The sequence below is a fragment of the Euprymna scolopes genome, chromosome 44 (assembly GCF_053919585.1).
Source record: "Euprymna scolopes isolate OS-2025 chromosome 44, ASM5391958v1, whole genome shotgun sequence".
Taxonomy (NCBI): Eukaryota; Metazoa; Mollusca; class Cephalopoda; order Sepiida; family Sepiolidae; genus Euprymna; species Euprymna scolopes.
Genome location: NC_136525.1, coordinates 37,565,457 through 37,585,314, shown reverse-complemented (window position 1 = coordinate 37,585,314; position 19,858 = coordinate 37,565,457). Strand labels below are relative to the sequence as shown.

At 35.0% G+C, this 19,858-nt stretch overlaps 1 protein-coding gene across 9 annotated transcripts in view; it reads left to right on the top strand.

Moving 5' to 3' along the window:
- Positions 1-19,858, top strand: part of LOC145268799 (pre-B-cell leukemia transcription factor 1-like) — an 814,729-nt gene that overhangs the window by 322,373 nt on the left and 472,498 nt on the right. For 4 of the 9 annotated variants that reach the window (XM_080124423.1, XM_080124421.1, XM_080124419.1 and 1 more), the window contains one exon: positions 723-734. The exons of the other annotated variants lie outside the window; for them this stretch is intronic. In XM_080124423.1, the coding sequence (XP_079980549.1) occupies positions 723-734 (12 nt within the window). The remainder of the gene's footprint in view (positions 1-722; positions 735-19,858) is intronic. 9 annotated transcript variants of the gene reach the window in all.

Sequence of the window (19,858 nt, the reverse complement as noted above, 5' to 3'; positions counted from 1 at the left end):
TTTTCCCCCTCTCTCTCAATCTCTTTTCCCCCTCTCTCTCAATCTCTTTTCCCCCTCTCTCTCAATCTCTTTTCCCCCCTCTCTCTCAATCTCTTTTCCCCCTCTCTCTCAATCTCTTTTCCCCCTCTCTCTCAATCCCTTTTCCCCCCTCTCTCTCAATCCCTTTTCCCCCTCTCTCTCATTCTCAATCCCTTTTCCCCCTCTCTCTCATTCTTAATCTGTTTTCCCCCATCTCTCTCATTCTTAATCTGTTTTCCCCCATCTCTCTCATTCTTAATCTGTTTTCCCCCATCTCTCTCATTTTTCTCTATCTTCTCTCTTTCTCTGTTGATTTAAAATTCAATCTGTAAAAAAAAAAAGCAAACAATTTCTATTTACATTAAAAAGTAAATCCTAATCGATTTCATCAACTACACATTTCTCATAACAATAACAATCCCATAACCAGCGTTTCTCAATTGGCATTTCCTCGTAAATTTCCAGTTCTGACAAAAAAAAAAAAAAAAAAAAACTAATATAAAAATAATAAAAATAATAATATCTAATGGTTCTGCAAAAACAAGTTTTTGTAACGTTAACTTGGATATATTTTAATCTCGGTTAGATCTTAACATCCGTTGTTCAAAATCTGTAAATTTTTAATCTAACATGTTGTCTCTCCTCTCTCTCTCACTCTGTTTATTTGAAATCCAATCTGATTACTCCCTTAATTATATTTCCAGGTCTTCACAGAGGTAAGATTAAAATTACTTATTCTTAAACTTTGGGGGTCGGTATTTCTTTAAAAAAAAAAAAAAAAAAAAAAAAAAAGGGTGGGTGTATTTTTAATGTTTTTGAATTTCAAATCTGTCCATGTGGAGAAAGTTGGGTGTTAGTCAAGGATGAATACTAACCAATGGCGTGCCGAAATTTGGTCATGCCCGGAGCCAAGTTCTTGATTGTATGCCCCTATAACTCAAGTATAAGTCTTAGTACTGAAAAGTATTAGAATCTAATATTGATTGAATATGATTGGTTGACTTCCTCTAATGCTGTGAGGGGTCACTACACTATGTCCCCCCCCCTTTCATCCTTCAATCTGTACACCAGCAGTATTGATACCAAGAACTGGCCTTATCATTTTCAGAACTGTAGCAATTATACGTTCGAAGATGTTTAATGTAAAAAAAATAAAAAAATAAATATAAATCTATATAAGAATCGAATATTGTTGGAATATGATTGGATGAGCTCTCATTTAAATTTCAATATTGTGAGGGGGGGGGGGTCACCATGCTATGACATCCCTCGCATGCTTCAATCTTCATACCAGTGATATTTATACCAAAAATTCATACCTTTCAGAACTGTGGCCTTCGTAGGTTCGAAGATGTTTAAAATAAAAACTAACTAAATAAATAAACAATTATTCTGTACAGAAAAAAAAAAGTCAATGTTTGTTGTTTTTAAATAATATAATTATTTTGGATTGTTCTAACCCAAATTTCCAGGATTAGAATAGCAATTAACGAACCAATTCTCAGAAGCGCAGCGCTTGAGGTTTGTAGAACATTTTCATTTCTACATAGTAGTGTTAGGACGATTATCGAAATCAGGAATAAAAAAAATCGGAATTTTGGGGTATTAGAATCGGAAAAATTTGTACCTATTTTCCAATGCAAAAAATCGATTCTTAAAATTCTTGTTTTTAATTGAAACTCAATTTCCACGATTCGTATTAATGATCAAATAATAAATATTTATTGATTTTAAACTACCAATAAAAATAATCCTGTAGATCATCTCCAAATGTTTAGGAAATTATATGTACAGATTTAATAGTTTTTGGGGTAACTGCCCCCCCCCTCAGCCCCCGAACAAACTTGTGTTTAGAAATTTAAAAGAATCAGAATTTTTAATTGTATTGGAATCAGAAAAAAAATATTGGAATCACCCCATCACTAATACATAGTATAGGGAATTGGCGTTGTAATCTGTCCATTGCCTACATCTTTGGCTATAAATCAAATCGCCCAAATATTCAAGGATAAGCGACGTGTTTGCTATGGAAACCAGTCATAAAAAATGTTGCTCGCTTCCTTACGTTTTTTTTTTTTTTTACGATTTTGAACACCAGTAAATTCATCATAACTTTTGTTTTACTGAACGAAAATTTAAAAAAAAAAAAAAAAAATTTTTTTTCACAGAAGGTAATCTATAAACTAATAATTGTTTGAAATTTGGTCGAAAAATGAGTGAGCAGTGAAGCTTTAAAGCAGTTCTAAATGACTAAAACTGCCATTTAACCATATATGCAAACACTACCATGGTTGGATGATTTGGCGAAAGTCATATCGCATGCGCATGTGCTTTTTAAGAGTCTTTCCTCTCGCCACCTCGTGCTTTCTCACCCTCGATTTCACTCGTCCATCTTTCCCAGTTGCGCAACTTGCTTCTCTCCTCGACCACATGGAATATCTTTCTCTCCTTTTCTTGTGACGCACACTTTCTCTCTCCCTTCCTTACTCTCTCTCTCTCTCTCTCTCTCCCTTCCTTACTCTCTCTCCCTTCCTTCCTCTCTCTCTCCCTTCCTTCCTCTCTCTCTCTCCCTTCCTTCCTCTCTCTCTCTCCCTTCCTTCCTCTCTCTCTCTCCCTTCCTTCCTCTCTCTCTCCCTTCCTTCCTCTCTCTCTCCCTTCCTTCCTCTCTCTCTCCCTTCCTTCCTTCCTCTCACTCTCTCTCTCCCTTCCTTCCTCTCTCTCTCTCTCCCTTCCTTCCTCTCTCTCTCCCTTCCTTCCTCTCTCTCTCTCCCTTCTTTCCTCTCTCTCTCCCTTCCTTCCTTCCTCTCTCTCTCTCTCTCCCTTCCTTCCTCTCTCTCTCTCTCTCCCTTCCTTCCTCTCTCTCTCTCCCTTCCTTCCTTCCTCTCTCTCTCTCCCTTCCTTCCTTCCTCTCTCTCTCTCCCTTCCTTCCTTCCTCTCTCTCTCTCCCTTCCTTCCTTCCTCCCTCTCTCTCCCTTCCTTCCTTCCTCTCTCTCTCTCCCTTCCTTCCTTACTCTCTCACTCTCCCTTCCTTCCTCTCTCTCTCCCTTCCTTCCTCTCTCTCTCCCTTCCTCTCTCTCTCTCTCCCTTCCTCTCTCTCTCCCTTCCTTCCTCTCTCTCTCCCTTCCTTCCTCTCTCTCTCCCTTCCATCCTCTCTCTCTCCCTTCCTTCCTCTCTCTCTCCCTTCCTTCCTCTCTCTCTCCCTTCCTTCCTCTCTCTCTCCCTTCCTTCCTTCCTCTCTCTCTCCCTTCCTTCCTCTCTCTCTCCCTTTCTTCTTTCCTCTCTCTCTCCCTTTCTTCTTTCCTCTCTCTCTCCCTTTCTTCTTTCCTCTCTCTCTCCCTTTCTTCTTTCCTCTCTCTCTCCCTTTCTTCTTTCCTCTCTCTCCCTCCCTTTCTTCTTTCCTCTCTCTCCCTCCCTTTCTTCTTTCCTCTCTCTCCCTCCCTTTCTTCTTTCCTCTCTCTCCCTCCCTTTCTTCTTTCCTCTCTCTCCCTCCCTTTCTTCTTTCCTCTCTCTCCCTCCCTTTCTTCTTTCCTCTCTCTCCCTCCCTTTCTTCTTTCCTCTCTCTCCCTCCCTTTCTTCTTTCCTCTCTCTCCCTCCCTTTCTTCTTTCCTCTCTCTCCCTCCCTTTCTTCTTTCCTCTCTCTCCCTTCCTTTCTTCTTTCCTCTCTCTCCCTTCCTTTCTTCTTTCCTCTCTCTCCCTTCCTTTCTTCTTTCCTCTCTCTCCCTTCCTTTCTTCTTTCCTCTCTCTCCCTTCCTTTCTTCTTTCCTCTCTCTCCCTTCCTTTCTTCTTTCCCCTCTCTCCCTTCCTTTCTTCTTTCCTCTCTCTCCCTTCCTTCCTCACCTTACTTCCTCTCTCTCTCTCTCCCTTCTTTCCTCTCTCTCTCTCTCTCTCCCTTCTTTCCTCTCTCTCTCTCTCTCTCTCTCGCTTCTTTCCTCTCTTTCTCCCTTCTTTCCTCTCTCTCTCTCCCTTCTTTCCTCTCTCTCTCTCCCTTCTTTCCTCTCTCTCTCTCCCTTCTTTCCTCTCTCTCTCCCTTCTTTCCTATCTCTCTCTCCCTTCTTTCCTATCTCTCTCTCCCTTCCTTCCTCGCTATCTCTTTTTCCCGATTCCTTTCTTTATTCTCCTATTATCCTCCTTTCTGTCGTGCTTTCCTTTCCTTTCTTTCTTGGTCCCTCTCTCTTTTCTTTCCTTCCCTTTTTTCTTTCGTTGACCTCCTCCCCTTTTTTCGCGGGTGTCTACCAAATCCCCACTAATCCCGACCACGGTGCCCGTTATCAAATGACTTATTGCATACCACCTGATTTGTGACAGATAAAACTCGGTTACAGCTTTTCTTCTTTGCCTGTAAAACAATAATAAAACTTCCACAGTTGTCATTGCCGGATTCATAAAAACCACCACACTTCCTCCTCCCCCGCTTCCTCCCTTTCTGCAATGTTTAGGGTTAGTGTTGAGGGGACAATTTCTACCCTTGAATAGACCCTTCACCTCTTTCTGATAGCGTTCAATACTTTCTAGTGTGAATATTTTAAACGATTTAAAACCAATGTTTCCCTTTCGTTTTTCTTTCTCACCTTTTTCTCTCTTCATCTGCATCAGTCTCTCCCGTTTCTCAGTTATTAATCGCACTTGATCTTTCTTTCATTCTAAACCTCATTCTATTTCCTCTCTCTCTCATATTTTCCACTTCTCGTACCTCTTCGTCTGTCCTTCCGCCATTTTTTCTTCGTCTGTCCTTCCGCCATTTTTTCTTCGTCTGTCCCTCCACCATTTTTTCTTCGTCCGTCCCTCCACCATTTTTTCTTCGTCCGTCTCTCCACCATTTTTTCTTCGTCCGTCCCTCCACCATTTTTTCTTCGTCCGTCTCTCCACCATTTTTTCTTCGTCCGTCTCTCCACCATTTTTTCTTCGTCCGTCCCTCCACCATTTTTTCTTCGTCCGTCTCTCCACCATTTTTTCTTCGTCCGTCCCTCCGCCATTTTTTCTTCGTCCGTCCCTCCGCCATTTTTTCTTCGTCCGTCCCTCCGCCATTTTTTCTTCGTCCGTCCCTCCGCCATTTTTTCTTCGTCCGTCCCTCCGCCATTTTTTCTTCGTCCGTCCCTCCGCCATTTTTTCTTCGTCCGTCCCTCCGCCATTTTTTCTTCGTCCGTCCCTCCGCCATTTTTTCTTCGTCCGTCCCTCCACCATTTTTTCTTCGTCCGTCCCTCCACCATTTTTTCTTCGTCCGTCCCTCCACCATTTTTTCTTCGTCCGTCCCTCCACCATTTTTTCTTCGTCCGTCCCTCCACCATTTTTTCTTCGTCCGTCCCTCCACCATTTTTTCTTCGTCCGTCCCTCCACCATTTTTTCTTCGTCCGTCCCTCCACCATTTTTTCTTCGTCCGTCCCTCCACCATTTTTTCTTCGTCCGTCCCTCCACCATTTTTTCTTCGTCCGTCCCTCCACCATTTTTTCTTCGTCCGTCTCTCCACCATTTTTTCTTCGTCCGTCTCTCCACCATTTTTTCTTCGTCCGTCTCTCCACCATTTTTTCTTCGTCCGTCCCTCCACCATTTTTTCTTCGTCCGTCCCTCCACCATTTTTTCTTCGTCCGTCTCTCCACCATTTTTTCTTCGTCCGTCCCTCCACCATTTTTTCTTCGTCCGTCCCTCCACCATTTTTTCTTCGTCCGTCCCTCCACCATTTTTTCTTCGTCCGTCCCTCCACCATTTTTTCTTCGTCCGTCCCTCCACCATTTTTTCTTCGTCCGTCCCTCCACCATTTTTTCTTCGTTCGTCCCTCCACCATTTTTTCTTCGTCCGTCCCTCCACCATTTTTTCTTCGTCCGTCCCTCCACCATTTTTTCTTCTGTCCGTCCCTCCACCATTTTTTCTTCGTCCGTCCCTCCACCATTTTTTCTTCGTCCGTCCCTCCACCATTTTTTCTTCGTCCGTCCCTCCACCATTTTTTCTTCGTCCGTCCCTCCACCATTTTTTCTTCGTCCGTCCCTCCACCATTTTTTCTTCGTCCGTCCCTCCACCATTTTTTCTTCGTCCGTCCCTCCACCATTTTTTCTTCGTCCGTCTCTCCACCATTTTTTCTTCGTCCGTCTCTCCACCATTTTTTCTTCGTCCGTCCCTCCACCATTTTTTCTTCGTCTGTCCCTCCACCATTTTTTCTTCGTCCGTCCCTCCACCATTTTTTCTTCGTCCGTCCCTCCACCATTTTTTCTTCGTCCGTCTCTCCACCATTTTTTCTTCGTCCGTCCCTCCACCATTTTTTCTTCGTCCGTCCCTCCACCATTTTTTCTTCGTCCGTCCCTCCACCATTTTTTCTTCGTCCGTCCCTCCACCATTTTTTCTTCGTCCGTCCCTCCACCATTTTTTCTTCGTCCGTCCCTCCACCATTTTTTCTTCGTCCGTCCCTCCACCATTTTTTCTTCGTCCGTCCCTCCACCATTTTTTCTTCGTCCGTCCCTCCACCATTTTTTCTTCGTCCGTCCCTCCACCATTTTTTCTTCGTCCGTCCCTCCACCATTTTTTCTTCGTCCGTCCCTCCACCATTTTTTCTTCGTCCGTCCCTCCACCATTTTTTCTTCGTCCGTCTCTCCACCATTTTTTCTTCGTCCGTCCCTCCACCATTTTTTCTTCGTCCGTCCCTCCACCATTTTTTCTTCGTCCGTCCCTCCACCATTTTTTCTTCGTCCGTCCCTCCACCATTTTTTCTTCGTCCGTCCCTCCACCATTTTTTCTTCGTCCGTCCCTCCACCATTTTTTCTTCGTCCGTCCCTCCACCATTTTTTCTTCGTCCGTCCCTCCACCATTTTTTCTTCGTCCGTCCCTCCACCATTTTTTCTTCGTCCCTCCACCATTTTTTCTTCGTCCGTCTCTCCACCATTTTTTCTTCGTCCGTCTCTCCACCATTTTTTCTTCGTCCGTCCCTCCACCATTTTTTCTTCGTCTGTCCCTCCACCATTTTTTCTTCGTCCGTCCCTCCACCATTTTTTCTTCGTCCGTCCCTCCACCATTTTTTCTTCGTCCGTCCCTCCACCATTTTTTCTTCGTCCGTCCCTCCACCATTTTTTCTTCGTCCGTCCCTCCACCATTTTTTCTTCGTCTGTCCCTCCACCATTTTTTCTTCGTCCGTCCCTCCACCATTTTTTCTTCGTCCGTCCCTCCACCATTTTTTCTTCGTCCGTCCCTCCACCATTTTTTCTTCGTCCGTCCCTCCACCATTTTTTCTTCGTCTGTCCCTCCACCATTTTTTCTTCGTCCGTCCCTCCACCATTTTTTCTTCGTCTGTCCCTCCACCATTTTTTCTTCGTCCGTCCCTCCACCATTTTTTCTTCGTCTGTCCCTCCACCATTTTTTCTTCGCTCGTTCCTCCATTTTTAAAATGCTACACGAATATGAAACCCTTTTACTTGCAATCTGTTTTCTCTAATTTTCCTTTGAACATCTTTCTTCTTCATTCACCCTATACCTTAAGACATCGTCTTAAGCCCCCTCCCCCACCACCTTTTTTTATTCATCACTGTAAACTTATTTTCACTTCTACAGATAATCGATTCTTTTCTTTTCTTTCTAACCCTCATCACAACTACAAAACCTTTCTCTTTTGTTGGTTTTATGACCCCCCTACTTCCATTGTTTCCTTTTCTTACCGTGACCCAAGTTAACGCTGCAAAATCGTACAGCAGTCCAATTTCATTCGCCGTTATCTAACTTCTAAACATCATTTTATTTTGGTCCTGGATATGACCTAAAACTATATTCGATGGTGAGGCCCCACCTTGCGGGCCTTAGGGAGTGTGGAGCCACCCTTTAATTAACCTTAATTAACCTTTAATAACTAGATTCGGCATTAAATAACCTGAAAAAGGTTGATATGTCGTAAAACAAATTTATTTTATTTTTATTCATTTTATTTTATTCATTTTATTTCTATTCATTTTATCTTTATTTATTTTATTTTTATTTTATTTCTATTTATTTTATTTCTATTTATTTTATTTTTATTTATTGTTTTTTATTTATTTATTTTATTTCTATTTATTTTATTTCTATTTATTTTATTTCTATTTATTTTATTTCTATTTATTTTATTTCTATTTATTTTATTTCTATTTATTTTATTTCTATTTATTTCATTTCTATTTATTTTATTTCTATTTATTTCATTTCTATTTATTTTATTTCTATTTACTTTATTTCTATTTATTTTATTTCTATTTATTTTATTTCTATTTATTTTATTTCTATTTATTTTATTTTTATTTATTTTATCTTTATTTATTTTATTTTATTATTTCTGTTTACTCATTTGAAGGCCTTCGGTAATCGGTCAGTTTGCAGGCCTCAAATTGTAATATCATTTCCATTGGTCTGCCATGTTTCAATTCTTAATAGTATTTTTGTGGTTTGTCACGCTTCAATTTTTAATAGCATTTTGTTTGGTCTGTCACATTTTAATTTTTAATGGCATTTTCTTTGGTCTGTGACATTTTAATTTTTAATGACATTTTTGGTTTGTAACTTCTGAATTTGAAATAGCATTTTCTTTGTCAATCCTAATTTTAAATAGCCTTTCATTGACAAGCGCGTATAATAAATGGCTTCATCTTGATATGCGTCAACCTTTTATTAACTCGGCAGTATCATTTTCCGATGCGTCCATGAATCTTCATAAGAGCCATTGTCCGTTTGTCCAAGTTTTAAATAGCATATTCATTGGTCTGTCACGCTTAAGTTTTAAATAATATTTTCATTGCAAACCGCACAGAGCGAATAATCGCATTATAAACTGCTTTCTTCTTAAAAAATCAAGCTCCTTCTCCCTTTAGTTTCCTTGATTTTTTTCGGTAGTAAAGAAAGAATCGTCCCCATAAATCACCTAGCCCTCTCTGCACCCGCGTCCGTGACGGTCATACACTTTCTTATAAATACAAACAAATACTTGTTGTAATTTATTTCGAAATTCTAAATATTTTTATAAAAAAATATTTTAATTCAATATATCATATTATTCAATAATAGCCGTCATTTGTCTTTTTCAAATATATCAATAAACACTGCATGTTTTTCGAACCCGTTAAACATTTTACATTAAATAAAAACACTAAAAACTTATCCAGTCAGGTAGAAAAGTAACTCATCTTGCCTTTGATAACATTTATTTGTTATATATTTGTTTTTTGACAATTTTCTCGAATCTGTGTGTATAGTAAAACAAACCCCAAAATGATCACAGTCGTGAAGGATTTCTCCTCCACTGAGAAAGAACAAGAAATTTGAGTTTAGCATCTGAAGAACACTTTTGATGACATACTTTCCCTCTCCATAATTGACTATTTGAATATGTTGTTGTGTATCTTTCTTCTTGGTCTTACTAGATTCCAGGACAAGAATTCATCTAGTCTGATGGAGTACCCAGCTTAGTGTTGCTAGTTGAGGTAACATCACTTGGAAAATGTGCATCGCTAGGTGTATCAGAATTTTTGTAGGAATTTTTTACACCCCTAACACGAAACTGCAAATAAAATATAAAAAAACTCGTAATTTCTCTTTTAAAGGTGGGTTGTTTATTTTCATTATGGATTATACTTCCAAAATAAATTATTAAAGTTGTATAAAAAGTAATAGAAATATTTTTAAAAAAAATAGTAATGAAATTAATTGAATGTTACGAGTTCAGTATTTTTCAATTTTTAAACTTTAAAAATCTATCAAAAGTTTTCTATTGATTCTATTTTTACGATATTTTTAGGGTCAATGTGAAATGTTATGCTCTTTCCAATAAACCGAATATAATATTTTAGACAAACGTTTTTTTTTTTTAATTCAAGCCCCCCCCATTTTCAAATGTCTATTAAAAAGTAAATAATTAATTTATGTATCAAAGTTTTATATATCACAAATTGAAGATAAAAGATCAATAAATAATATATTCAAATTTAAAAACAAAAAAAAGTAGTGTTTTTTAGAAATTTACCTGTAAAGTCCGAAGTTTTAAACCTTAAAAAACAAAAAAAAACAAAAAAAAAACGTTGTTTGTTTTTGTGTTTTTTTAATGCTACTTTAATTGAAAAAGAAATTAGGGCTTGAATGACATTTTTCGAGGAGTTATAAGCTTCGAAAGATGGCGGGTGGAATTATTCAATAGTTTTCACGAAATTTCTGACACTGCTAATGCACCATCCCTCGTGGGTTATTCGCACTGAGGAGATCCTATCTGGGCCGCGAATACTATGTGATTTTGCATGTTTAGTCAGTGTTTACGTGTCATCATATCTGGTTGTCATGACAAACACATGTACAGGAAGACGTTAGATACTGGAGGAGAGAGTCTAGTAGGCCTTCAAGTTTTCTCCTATCACCAATAGAAAATGTTTAACAAAAACCAAAGATTCGTTTTTGGTATCGGAAAATAGAGAACATTTTTCCCTGATTCCCGATCCCATTGTCCTAACATTAATTTTAAAATAAAAAATTTTCTTTACAAAACGCACTGATCAAATAATCGTATCTTAAGAAAACTCCTTCTTTACTAAAAATAAAACTCCTTTTCCCTTTCGGTGGTAAGGAAAAAGCAGTCCCCATAAATCGCCTGACCCTGCCGACCCCTCGTCCGTGGCAGGCAGGCAGGATGGCTGGCTTGCCTGGTCTTGGCCTTCTTTCTTACAAAAACGCCAAGCCGCGATTATTATACCTTTTTTTTTTTTTTTTTTTTTTTTTTTTGCTCGCTTCTTCGCTTTCGGCCTCCATTGTTTCAGCGGGAGAGTCTGGATGGCTGGAGTTAGGCGAATAGGAAGGAGGTGGAGGGTCCTGTATGGACGTTGGAGTACGAGGTCTGTCTTTAACAATACGAGAAAGTCAAGGGGAGGGGGCGAGGAGAAAAAGAATCTATACGCGAATTAGTCGCCTTGGACAGCTTTTTTTCTTCAATACAAAGAAAGTAATTTTAATCGTATTTTTTTTTTTTTTTGTCTATTTCTTTTCGTTAGTCTTAAGATGACTATTATCTGACTCGATGGCACCGTAGTCATTGTCATGCTCGTTATTTAAAAACACACTACATAAAAAAGAAAAATAGAAAAGCCTCTAGGCTATTATTTATTTCACTTCTGGGGGCAATTGTAGTTTTCACGTACAGGCGTAAAGATCCAAGATGTCGAGCAATAACTTAAATTTCAGGAATGAGTTCTCCTCCTTTTAGTGGAATCCAACTTTGTGGGGGTGTGTGTAATTCGGACAAAAACGGAATTCGTTTTTTTTTTTTTTTTTTTTTAAGCGGATTCCGCTTTTAGTAAATGTTAAAGGTCGCGGTCAGAAGAAAAATGCAAGAAAATATTCTGTATATGCTCCAAATGGTTTTATATTAGTTTTGTTATATATTACTAACTAGCAGGGAGACCCGGCGTTGCCCGGGATCGAATGATGATCAACGAATATTTCACATTCCTATATCTTTATTGTCATCGAAATCCGTGGAATCGCCCGGGAAGAAAGCTTCACGTGTCTCCATGCGGTAACTTATTCCAAAATATATGCTATTCTACATTGCACCCTAGATAACCTACTGTTTCTTTTATAACATTATTTTATATAAACTTCTTTCCAGTTAACGAAAAAAAAAAAACATTAAGAAATTTACGTGCGGGGTTTGAACCTACTGACCACGCCATACAAAAACAAAGAAAATACAAACAAACAACAACAACAAAAAAAAAAAAAACGCTATCAACTTACCCACAGTAGAATTTTCACGGCCCGTTGTTCTATCATTGTTGATAAGCGACGAGATGGAAAAAATGGCTTTACTGATGATAGATAAATTAAAATAACGGTTTCGATTATCGGTAATTATCGGAGGTATTCTGAGACAAAACTTAACCAAGATTACTCCCAGACTTATTCACTAAAGTTTTGTAAATTTAAAGAAAACCTGTTCAGCCATTTCGGAGTCTATACAGAACAAACTCATATACACAAAGTTACGTTTATATAATTGTAGAGATAAAAACTAGTAAGTGGATTTTATGGTTTACTTCCGGCAGTATCGTATCTCGCACTATCCTTATTTCATCCTTTAGTTCTCGCATTCTGTGAGTCATATTTCTGACAGAGAGGAAAGAATTGCTGCTTTCTGGGCCAATCTATTCCTTCTAACACGTATCGTTGCAAGTTTTTGACCTTTACGTAATGTTTTTTTTTTTTTTAACTCATTGCATAAAGTGGCTTCATGCCTTGTGTGGGGCGATTTCCATAAAAAATGCTGAATCAGTTTCAGTTAAAATCCCCTTAGTATTATGAATGTAATGTTGAAAAAAAGCACACTTGAAATGTTTTAATATTATCTGAATACGCCAAAACAAAGCAAAATGGCAAGCAAATTTTACCTGATGTCGTGTTTATCTAACAAAACATATACCTGATGTTTATCTGCAAATAAAATAAAAACGAAACGTTATTTTCACAATTTTATATGCGTGGAAATCGATTCCTAATTTAGTAATATACTAGCAGGCCACGGTTAGTGTTATTCAATCGTAAACTACGCTTGAATATGATATTTTAATTCATGCAGATTTCGTATTTATTGTTATAGAGCCAATTTCTATTTTGGTAATCGTGTCAGCACCTTTTTGAGAAATTATATGCTCATATTTCATAGATTTTGAAAATAATCTGACCCCCGCGCGCGCGCGCACACACACACACACACACACACGCCGATAAAAATACAACTCTATAGTTATTTAAAACAATCGGAATCAGAAATTGTATTAGAATCGGGAGTTTAGAACAAACTTGGCATTTGAGGTGCCGATTGATTGTTCGTATTCTCAAGAACCCGTGGCGCGGTGGTTTGAGTACTTCGAAAAACCAATTGTAAAAGTGATCTTCTCTTGAAGGTTGAAGGTTCAATTCTCAGTGTGGACGACTGAAAAATACAATTGCGAATTGCTTAGAACCTCTATCAGTCACGGCTGACAGAACGAGAGCATGCTACCCCCATGAAGTAAATAAAGTGCTCCGTTCGAGATTCTGTTCAAATTCCCGAGTTCAACAAGATACACCTGGAGATGGTCAGATCTTACACCAACCATAACGCTGTAAATATGACACTCAAGATGAGAACAGTAGTCCGAAGAACCCAAATAATATGAAAACTTGGTAATTGTATCGGAATCGAGCAAAAATATTGGAATCGTCCGATGACTAATATACATGTGAATATTTTTGTCATATTTGACGATGTGAGTACCGTTATCTTTACAAAATCACTAATCGCTCGTGCATGGAACATTGTTGGTGCATCTGCCATTAGTTTCTCGCTTCTAGATGGGGTTCCAAAAAAGAGTCGCCAACCTTATAAGTCCCCCCACTGTCAGCCAAACTCCAACCTCTGTCCCATCGCCGAACTGTGGCATCCCTGTGCCTCTTTGACAAGTACGTTAATGGCAAGTGCTCAGATGAATTCAAAACACTAGTACCCCCTCGACGTAAATACCTCCGACAAGCAACAAAATCCCACCCCTTCACTGTTGAGAGCCCTAGATGCCGTAAAGCTTTCTAGCCAAATAGCTTCTTCCTTTTGACATTCTGGTGACTGTGCGTGTCTTTCCTCTCTCCCTCTCTCAAATATATTTCTCTTTTTACTCTCTATAATTAAGTAAATACAAGGATTGTTCCAAAAGTAAGGCTTCGTATTTTTTAACTTAAAAAAAAGTTGAATGCTCTGAAGACGGGAGTAGTACCATTGCAATGAGCGATCTTTAATGCTCCAGAATGTATTTGTCTTTATAATCTCCACCATTTTCAATACACTCTGTGTAAGGAAAGTATCCTGATACTAAACCAGACCTTTATCTCTAAGTTAGGCATCTTCATGTATTATAAATCACATTTTATTATTAATTATGAATGAGGAACACAGAATTGTCAGTTTAAACAACATTTGTCCTTTTAGCCCTTTTGTGTTGAATGTCATCCCTTCTCTTTTTATATTTCAGCAGTAGTTTGCTAATATGCCAGGGTTCCATTTTCCTTTAAAACGTTTCCTCATCACTGAAAGATGATGGAATCTCTCGCCATGTTCATCATTCACGTCGTTAATATTATCGGAAAAATTCTCGAAAGTGACAATTTTGAGAGCGGTGGGGGGGGGCGTACCTTATTCGAAAAAAAGAAGACCAGAAATAGATTTTCCATGCCATTGTGCATATAAAAGTGGCCACAGACGTTCTATACTTTTTCGAATGTTGCACAGTGTAATCGTTCCACGGCACACTAATGTGCCACAGCACGGTAGTTGGGAACCCCTGTTTTACCAAGTATACATCGTTCAGATATTCTCCACTAATGACAAGAGAAAACGGTTGGAATTTTACAATTCGATGTTTTTTCTGTAAAAATATAAATATTTTACTAGTGATAAGATGATGGCACGATTCCAACGTTTTCCCCGATTCCGATTCGTTATAGATCTCTAAATATTTAACTATAAAATTGATATTTTGCCCACGAATACCGTAAAACCACAATATGAACATATTTTCTCAAACGTAAAAACACACCTGTGGGGAGAGGGGGAGGTATGCATTTTGATTTGAATTAAAATCAATGTTGTTTATTTCATTATTGCTATCAGCAGTGCAAGGTTTTGTCTGAAACAAAATTGAAAAAAACAAACAAAATCAAATAAGAAACAAACAAAATCAAATAACCAACAAACAAAATCGAATAACCAAACAAAATCGAATAACCAACAAACAAAATCGAATAACCAACAAACAAAATCAGATAACAAACAAAATCAAATAACAAACAAGCAAAATCAAATAACCAACAAACAAAATCAAATAACCAACAAACAAAATCGAATAACCAACAAACAAAATCAAATAACCAACAAACAAAATCGATTAACCAAACAAAATCAAATAACCAACAAACAAAATCGATTAACCAAACAAAATCAAATAACCAACAAACAAAATCGATTAACCAAACAAAATCAAATAACCAACAAACAAAATCAAATAACAAACAAGCAAAATCGAATAACAAACAAGCAAAATCAAATAACCAACAAACAAAATCAAATAACCAACAAGCAAAATCAAATAACCAACAAGCAAAATCAAATAACCAACAAACAAAATCAAATAACCAACAAACAAAATCAAATAATCAACAAACAAAATCAAGTAACAAACAAACAAAATCAAATAACCAACAAGCAAAATCAAATAACCAACAAACAAAATCAAATAACCAACAAGCAAAATCAAATAACCAACAAACAAAATCAAATAACCAACAAACAAAATCAAATAACAAACAAACAAAATCAAATAACCAACAAACAAAATCAAATAACCAACAAACAAAATCAAATAACCAACAAGCAAAATCAAATAACCAACAAACAAAATCAAATAACCTACAAACAAAATCAAATAACCAACAAACAAAATCAAATAACCAACAAGCAAAATCAAATAACAAACAAACAAAATCAAATAACCAACAAACAAAATCAAATAACCAACAAGCAAAATCAAATAACCAACAAACAAAATCAAATAACAAACAAACAAAATCAAATAACAAACAAACAAAATCAAATAACCAACAAACAAAATCAAATAACCAACAAACAAAATCAAGTAACAAACAAACAAAATCAAATAACCAACAAGCAAAATCAAATAATCAACAAACAAAATCAAGTAACAAACAAACAAAATCAAATAACCAACAAGCAAAATCAAATAACAAACAAACAAAATCAAATAACCAACAAGCAAAATCAAATAACCAACAAACAAAATCAAATAACCAACAAACAAAATCAAGTAACAAACAAACAAAATCAAATAACCAACAAACAAAATCAAATAATCAACAAACAAAATCAAGTAACAAACAAACAAAATCAAATAACCAACAAGCAAAATCAAATAACAAACAAACAAAATCAAATAACCAACAAGCAAAATCAAATAACCAACAAACAAAATCAAATAACAAACAAACAAAATCAAATAACAAACAAACAAAAACAAATAACCAACAAACAAAATCAAATAACCAACAAACAAAATCAAATAACCAACAAGCAAAATCAAATAACCAACAAACAAAATCAAATAACCAACAAACAAAATCAAATAACCAACAAACAAAATCAAATAACCAACAAGCAAAATCAAATAACAAACAAACAAAATCAAATAACCAACAAACAAAATCAAATAACCAACAAGCAAAATCGAATAACAAACAAACAAAACCAAATAACCAACAAGCAAAATCGAATAACAAACAAACAAAACCAAATAACCAACAAACAAAATCAAATAACCAACAAGCAAAATCGAATAACAAACAAACAAAACCAAATAACCAACAAACAAAATCAAATAACCAACAAGCAAAATCGAATAACAAACAAACAAAATCAAATAACCAACAAGCAAAATCGAATAACAAACAAACAAAACCAAATAACCAACAAACAAAATCAAATAACCAACAAGCAAAATCGAATAACAAACAAAATCAAATAACAAACAAACAAAATCAAATAACCGACGAACAAAATCAAATAACAAACAAACAAAATCAAATAACCAACAAACAAAATCAAATAACCAACAAACAAAATCAAATAACCAACAAACAAAATCAAATAACCAACAAACAAAATCAAATAACCAACAAACAAAATCGAATAACAAACAAGCAAAATCGAATAACAAACAAGCAAAATCAAATAACCAACAAACAAAATCAAATAACAAACAAACAAAATCAAATAACAAACAAACAATATCAAATAACAAACAAAATCAAATAACCAACAAACAAAATCAAATAACCAACAAACAAAATCAAATAACAAACAAACAAAATCGAATAACCAAACAAAATCGAATAACCAAACAAAATCGAATAACCAACAAACAAAATCGAATAACCAACAAACAAAATCGAATAACAAACAAAATCAAATAACAAACAAACAAAATCAAATAACCGACGAACAAAATCAAATAACAAACAAAATCAAATAACCAACAAACAAAATCAAATAACCAACAAACAAAATCAAATAACCAACAAACAAAATCAAATAACCAACAAACAAAATCGAATAACAAACAAGCAAAATCGAATAACAAACAAGCAAAATCAAATAACCAACAAACAAAATCAAATAACCAACAAACAAAATCAAATAACCAACAAACAAAATCAAATAACCAACAAACAAAATCAAATAACAAACAAACAAAATCAAATAACAAACAAACAAAATCAAATAACAAACAAACAAAATCAAATAACAAACAAACAATATCAAATAACAAACAAAATCAAATAACCAACAAACAAAATCAAATAACCAACAAACAAAATCAAATAACCAACAAAAAAAATCGAATAACCAAACAAAATCGAATAACCAACAAACAAAATCGAATAACCAACAAACAAAATCAAATAACCAACAAACAAAATCAAATAACCAACGAACAAAATCGAATAACAAACAAACAAAATCGAATAACCAACAAACAAAATAAAATAACCAACAAACAAAATAAAATAACCAACAAGCAAAATCAAATAACAAACAAACAAAATCAAATAACAAACAAGCAAAATCAAATAACCAACAAACAAAATCAAATAACCAACAAACAAAATCAAATAACCAACAAATAAAATCAAGTAACAAACAAACAAAATCAAATAACCAACAAGCAAAATCAAATAACAAACAAAATCAAGTAACAAACAAACAAAATCGAATAACCAACAAACAAAATCAAATAACCAACAAACAAAATCAAATAACAAACAAACAAAATCAAATAACAAACAAACAAAATCAAATAACAAACAAACAAAATCAAATAACCAACAAACAAAATCAAATAACCAACAAACAAAATCAAATAACCAACAAACAAAATCAAATAACCAACAAACAAAATCAAATAACCAACAAACAAAATCAAATAACCAACAAACAAAATCAAATAACAAACAAACAAAATCAAATAACAAACAAACAAAATCAAATAACAAACAAACAAAATCAAATAACAAACAAACAAAATCAAATAACAAACAAGCAAAATCAAATAACAAACAAACAAAATCAAATAACAAACAAGCAAAATCAAATAACAAACAAGCAAAATCAAATAACCAACAAACAAAATCAAATAACAAACAAACAAAATCAAATAACAAACAAACAAAATCAAATAACAAACAAACAAAATCAAATAACAAACAAACAAAATCAAATAACAAACAAACAAAATCGAATAACCAACAAACAAAATCAAATAACCAACAAACAAAATCAAATAACAAACAAACAAAATCAAATAACAAACAAACAAAATCAAATAACAAACAAACAAAATCAAATAACAAACAAACAAAATCAAATAACAAATAAACAAAATCAAATAACCAACAAACAAAATCAAATAACCAACAAGCAAAATCAAATAACCAACAAACAAAATCAAATAACCAACAAGCAAAATCAAATAACCAACAAGCAAAATCAAATAACAAACAAACAAAATCAAATAACAAACAAACAAAATCAAATAACAAACAAACAAAATCAAATAACCAACAAACAAAATCAAATAACAAACAAACAAAATCAAATAACAAACAAGCAAAATCAAATAACAAACAAACAAAATCAAATAACAAACAAACAAAATCAAATAACCAACAAACAAAATCAAATAACAAACAAACAAAATCAAATAAACAAAATCAAATAACCGACGAACAAAATCAAATAACCTACAAACAAAATCAAATAACCAACAAACAAAATCAAATAACCAACAAACAAAATCAAATAACCAACAAACAAAATCAAATAACCAACAAACAAAATCAAATAACCAACAAACAAAATCAAATAACAAACAAACAAAATCAAATAACCAACAAACAAAATCGAATAACCAACAAACAAAATCGAATAACCAACAAACAAAATCGAATAACCAACAAACAAAATCGAATAACAAACAAACAAAATCAAATAACAAACAAACAAAATCAAATAACAAACAAACAAAATCAAATAACCAACAAACAAAATCGAATAACAAACAAACAAAATCGAATAACAAACAAACAAAATCAAATAACAAACAAACAAAATCGAATAACCAACAAACAAAATCGAATAACCAAACAAAATCGAATAACCAACAAACAAAATCGAATAACAAACAAGCAAAATCGAATAACAAACAAGCAAAATCGAATAACAAACAAGCAAAATCAAATAACCAACAAGAAAAATCGAATAACCAACAAACAAAATCAAATAACCAACAAACAAAATCGAATAACCAACAAACAAAATCGAATAACCAACAAACAAAATCGAATAACCAACAAACAAAATCGAATAACCAACAAGAAAAATCGAATAACCAACAAACAAAATCAAATAATCAACAAGCAAAATAAAAAAAGAAAGATTGTTAAAGGAATCATTTTTCGCATCGGAAAATATGCACGAACTTTTCCGATTCTGATACACCCCACAGTTCCGATTTTTCCAATTCACAATTCCAATTAATCATCCCGAAACTATATTTTACCGTGACTTTTTGCGATTTGGGTAGACTAGTTTGTGAGGATCATGTTGATGCTAATAGAAGCTCTAAAAGATGAAATGATTCGAGAATCGACCTGCATTAAATCTTGACGTAATTTTGAGTTAAATGTTATCAAACATGGCAGGTCCTATTTTGCCTGATATTTGCAGCGATTGTATCTCGTATCTTCAGACGGTTTTCCT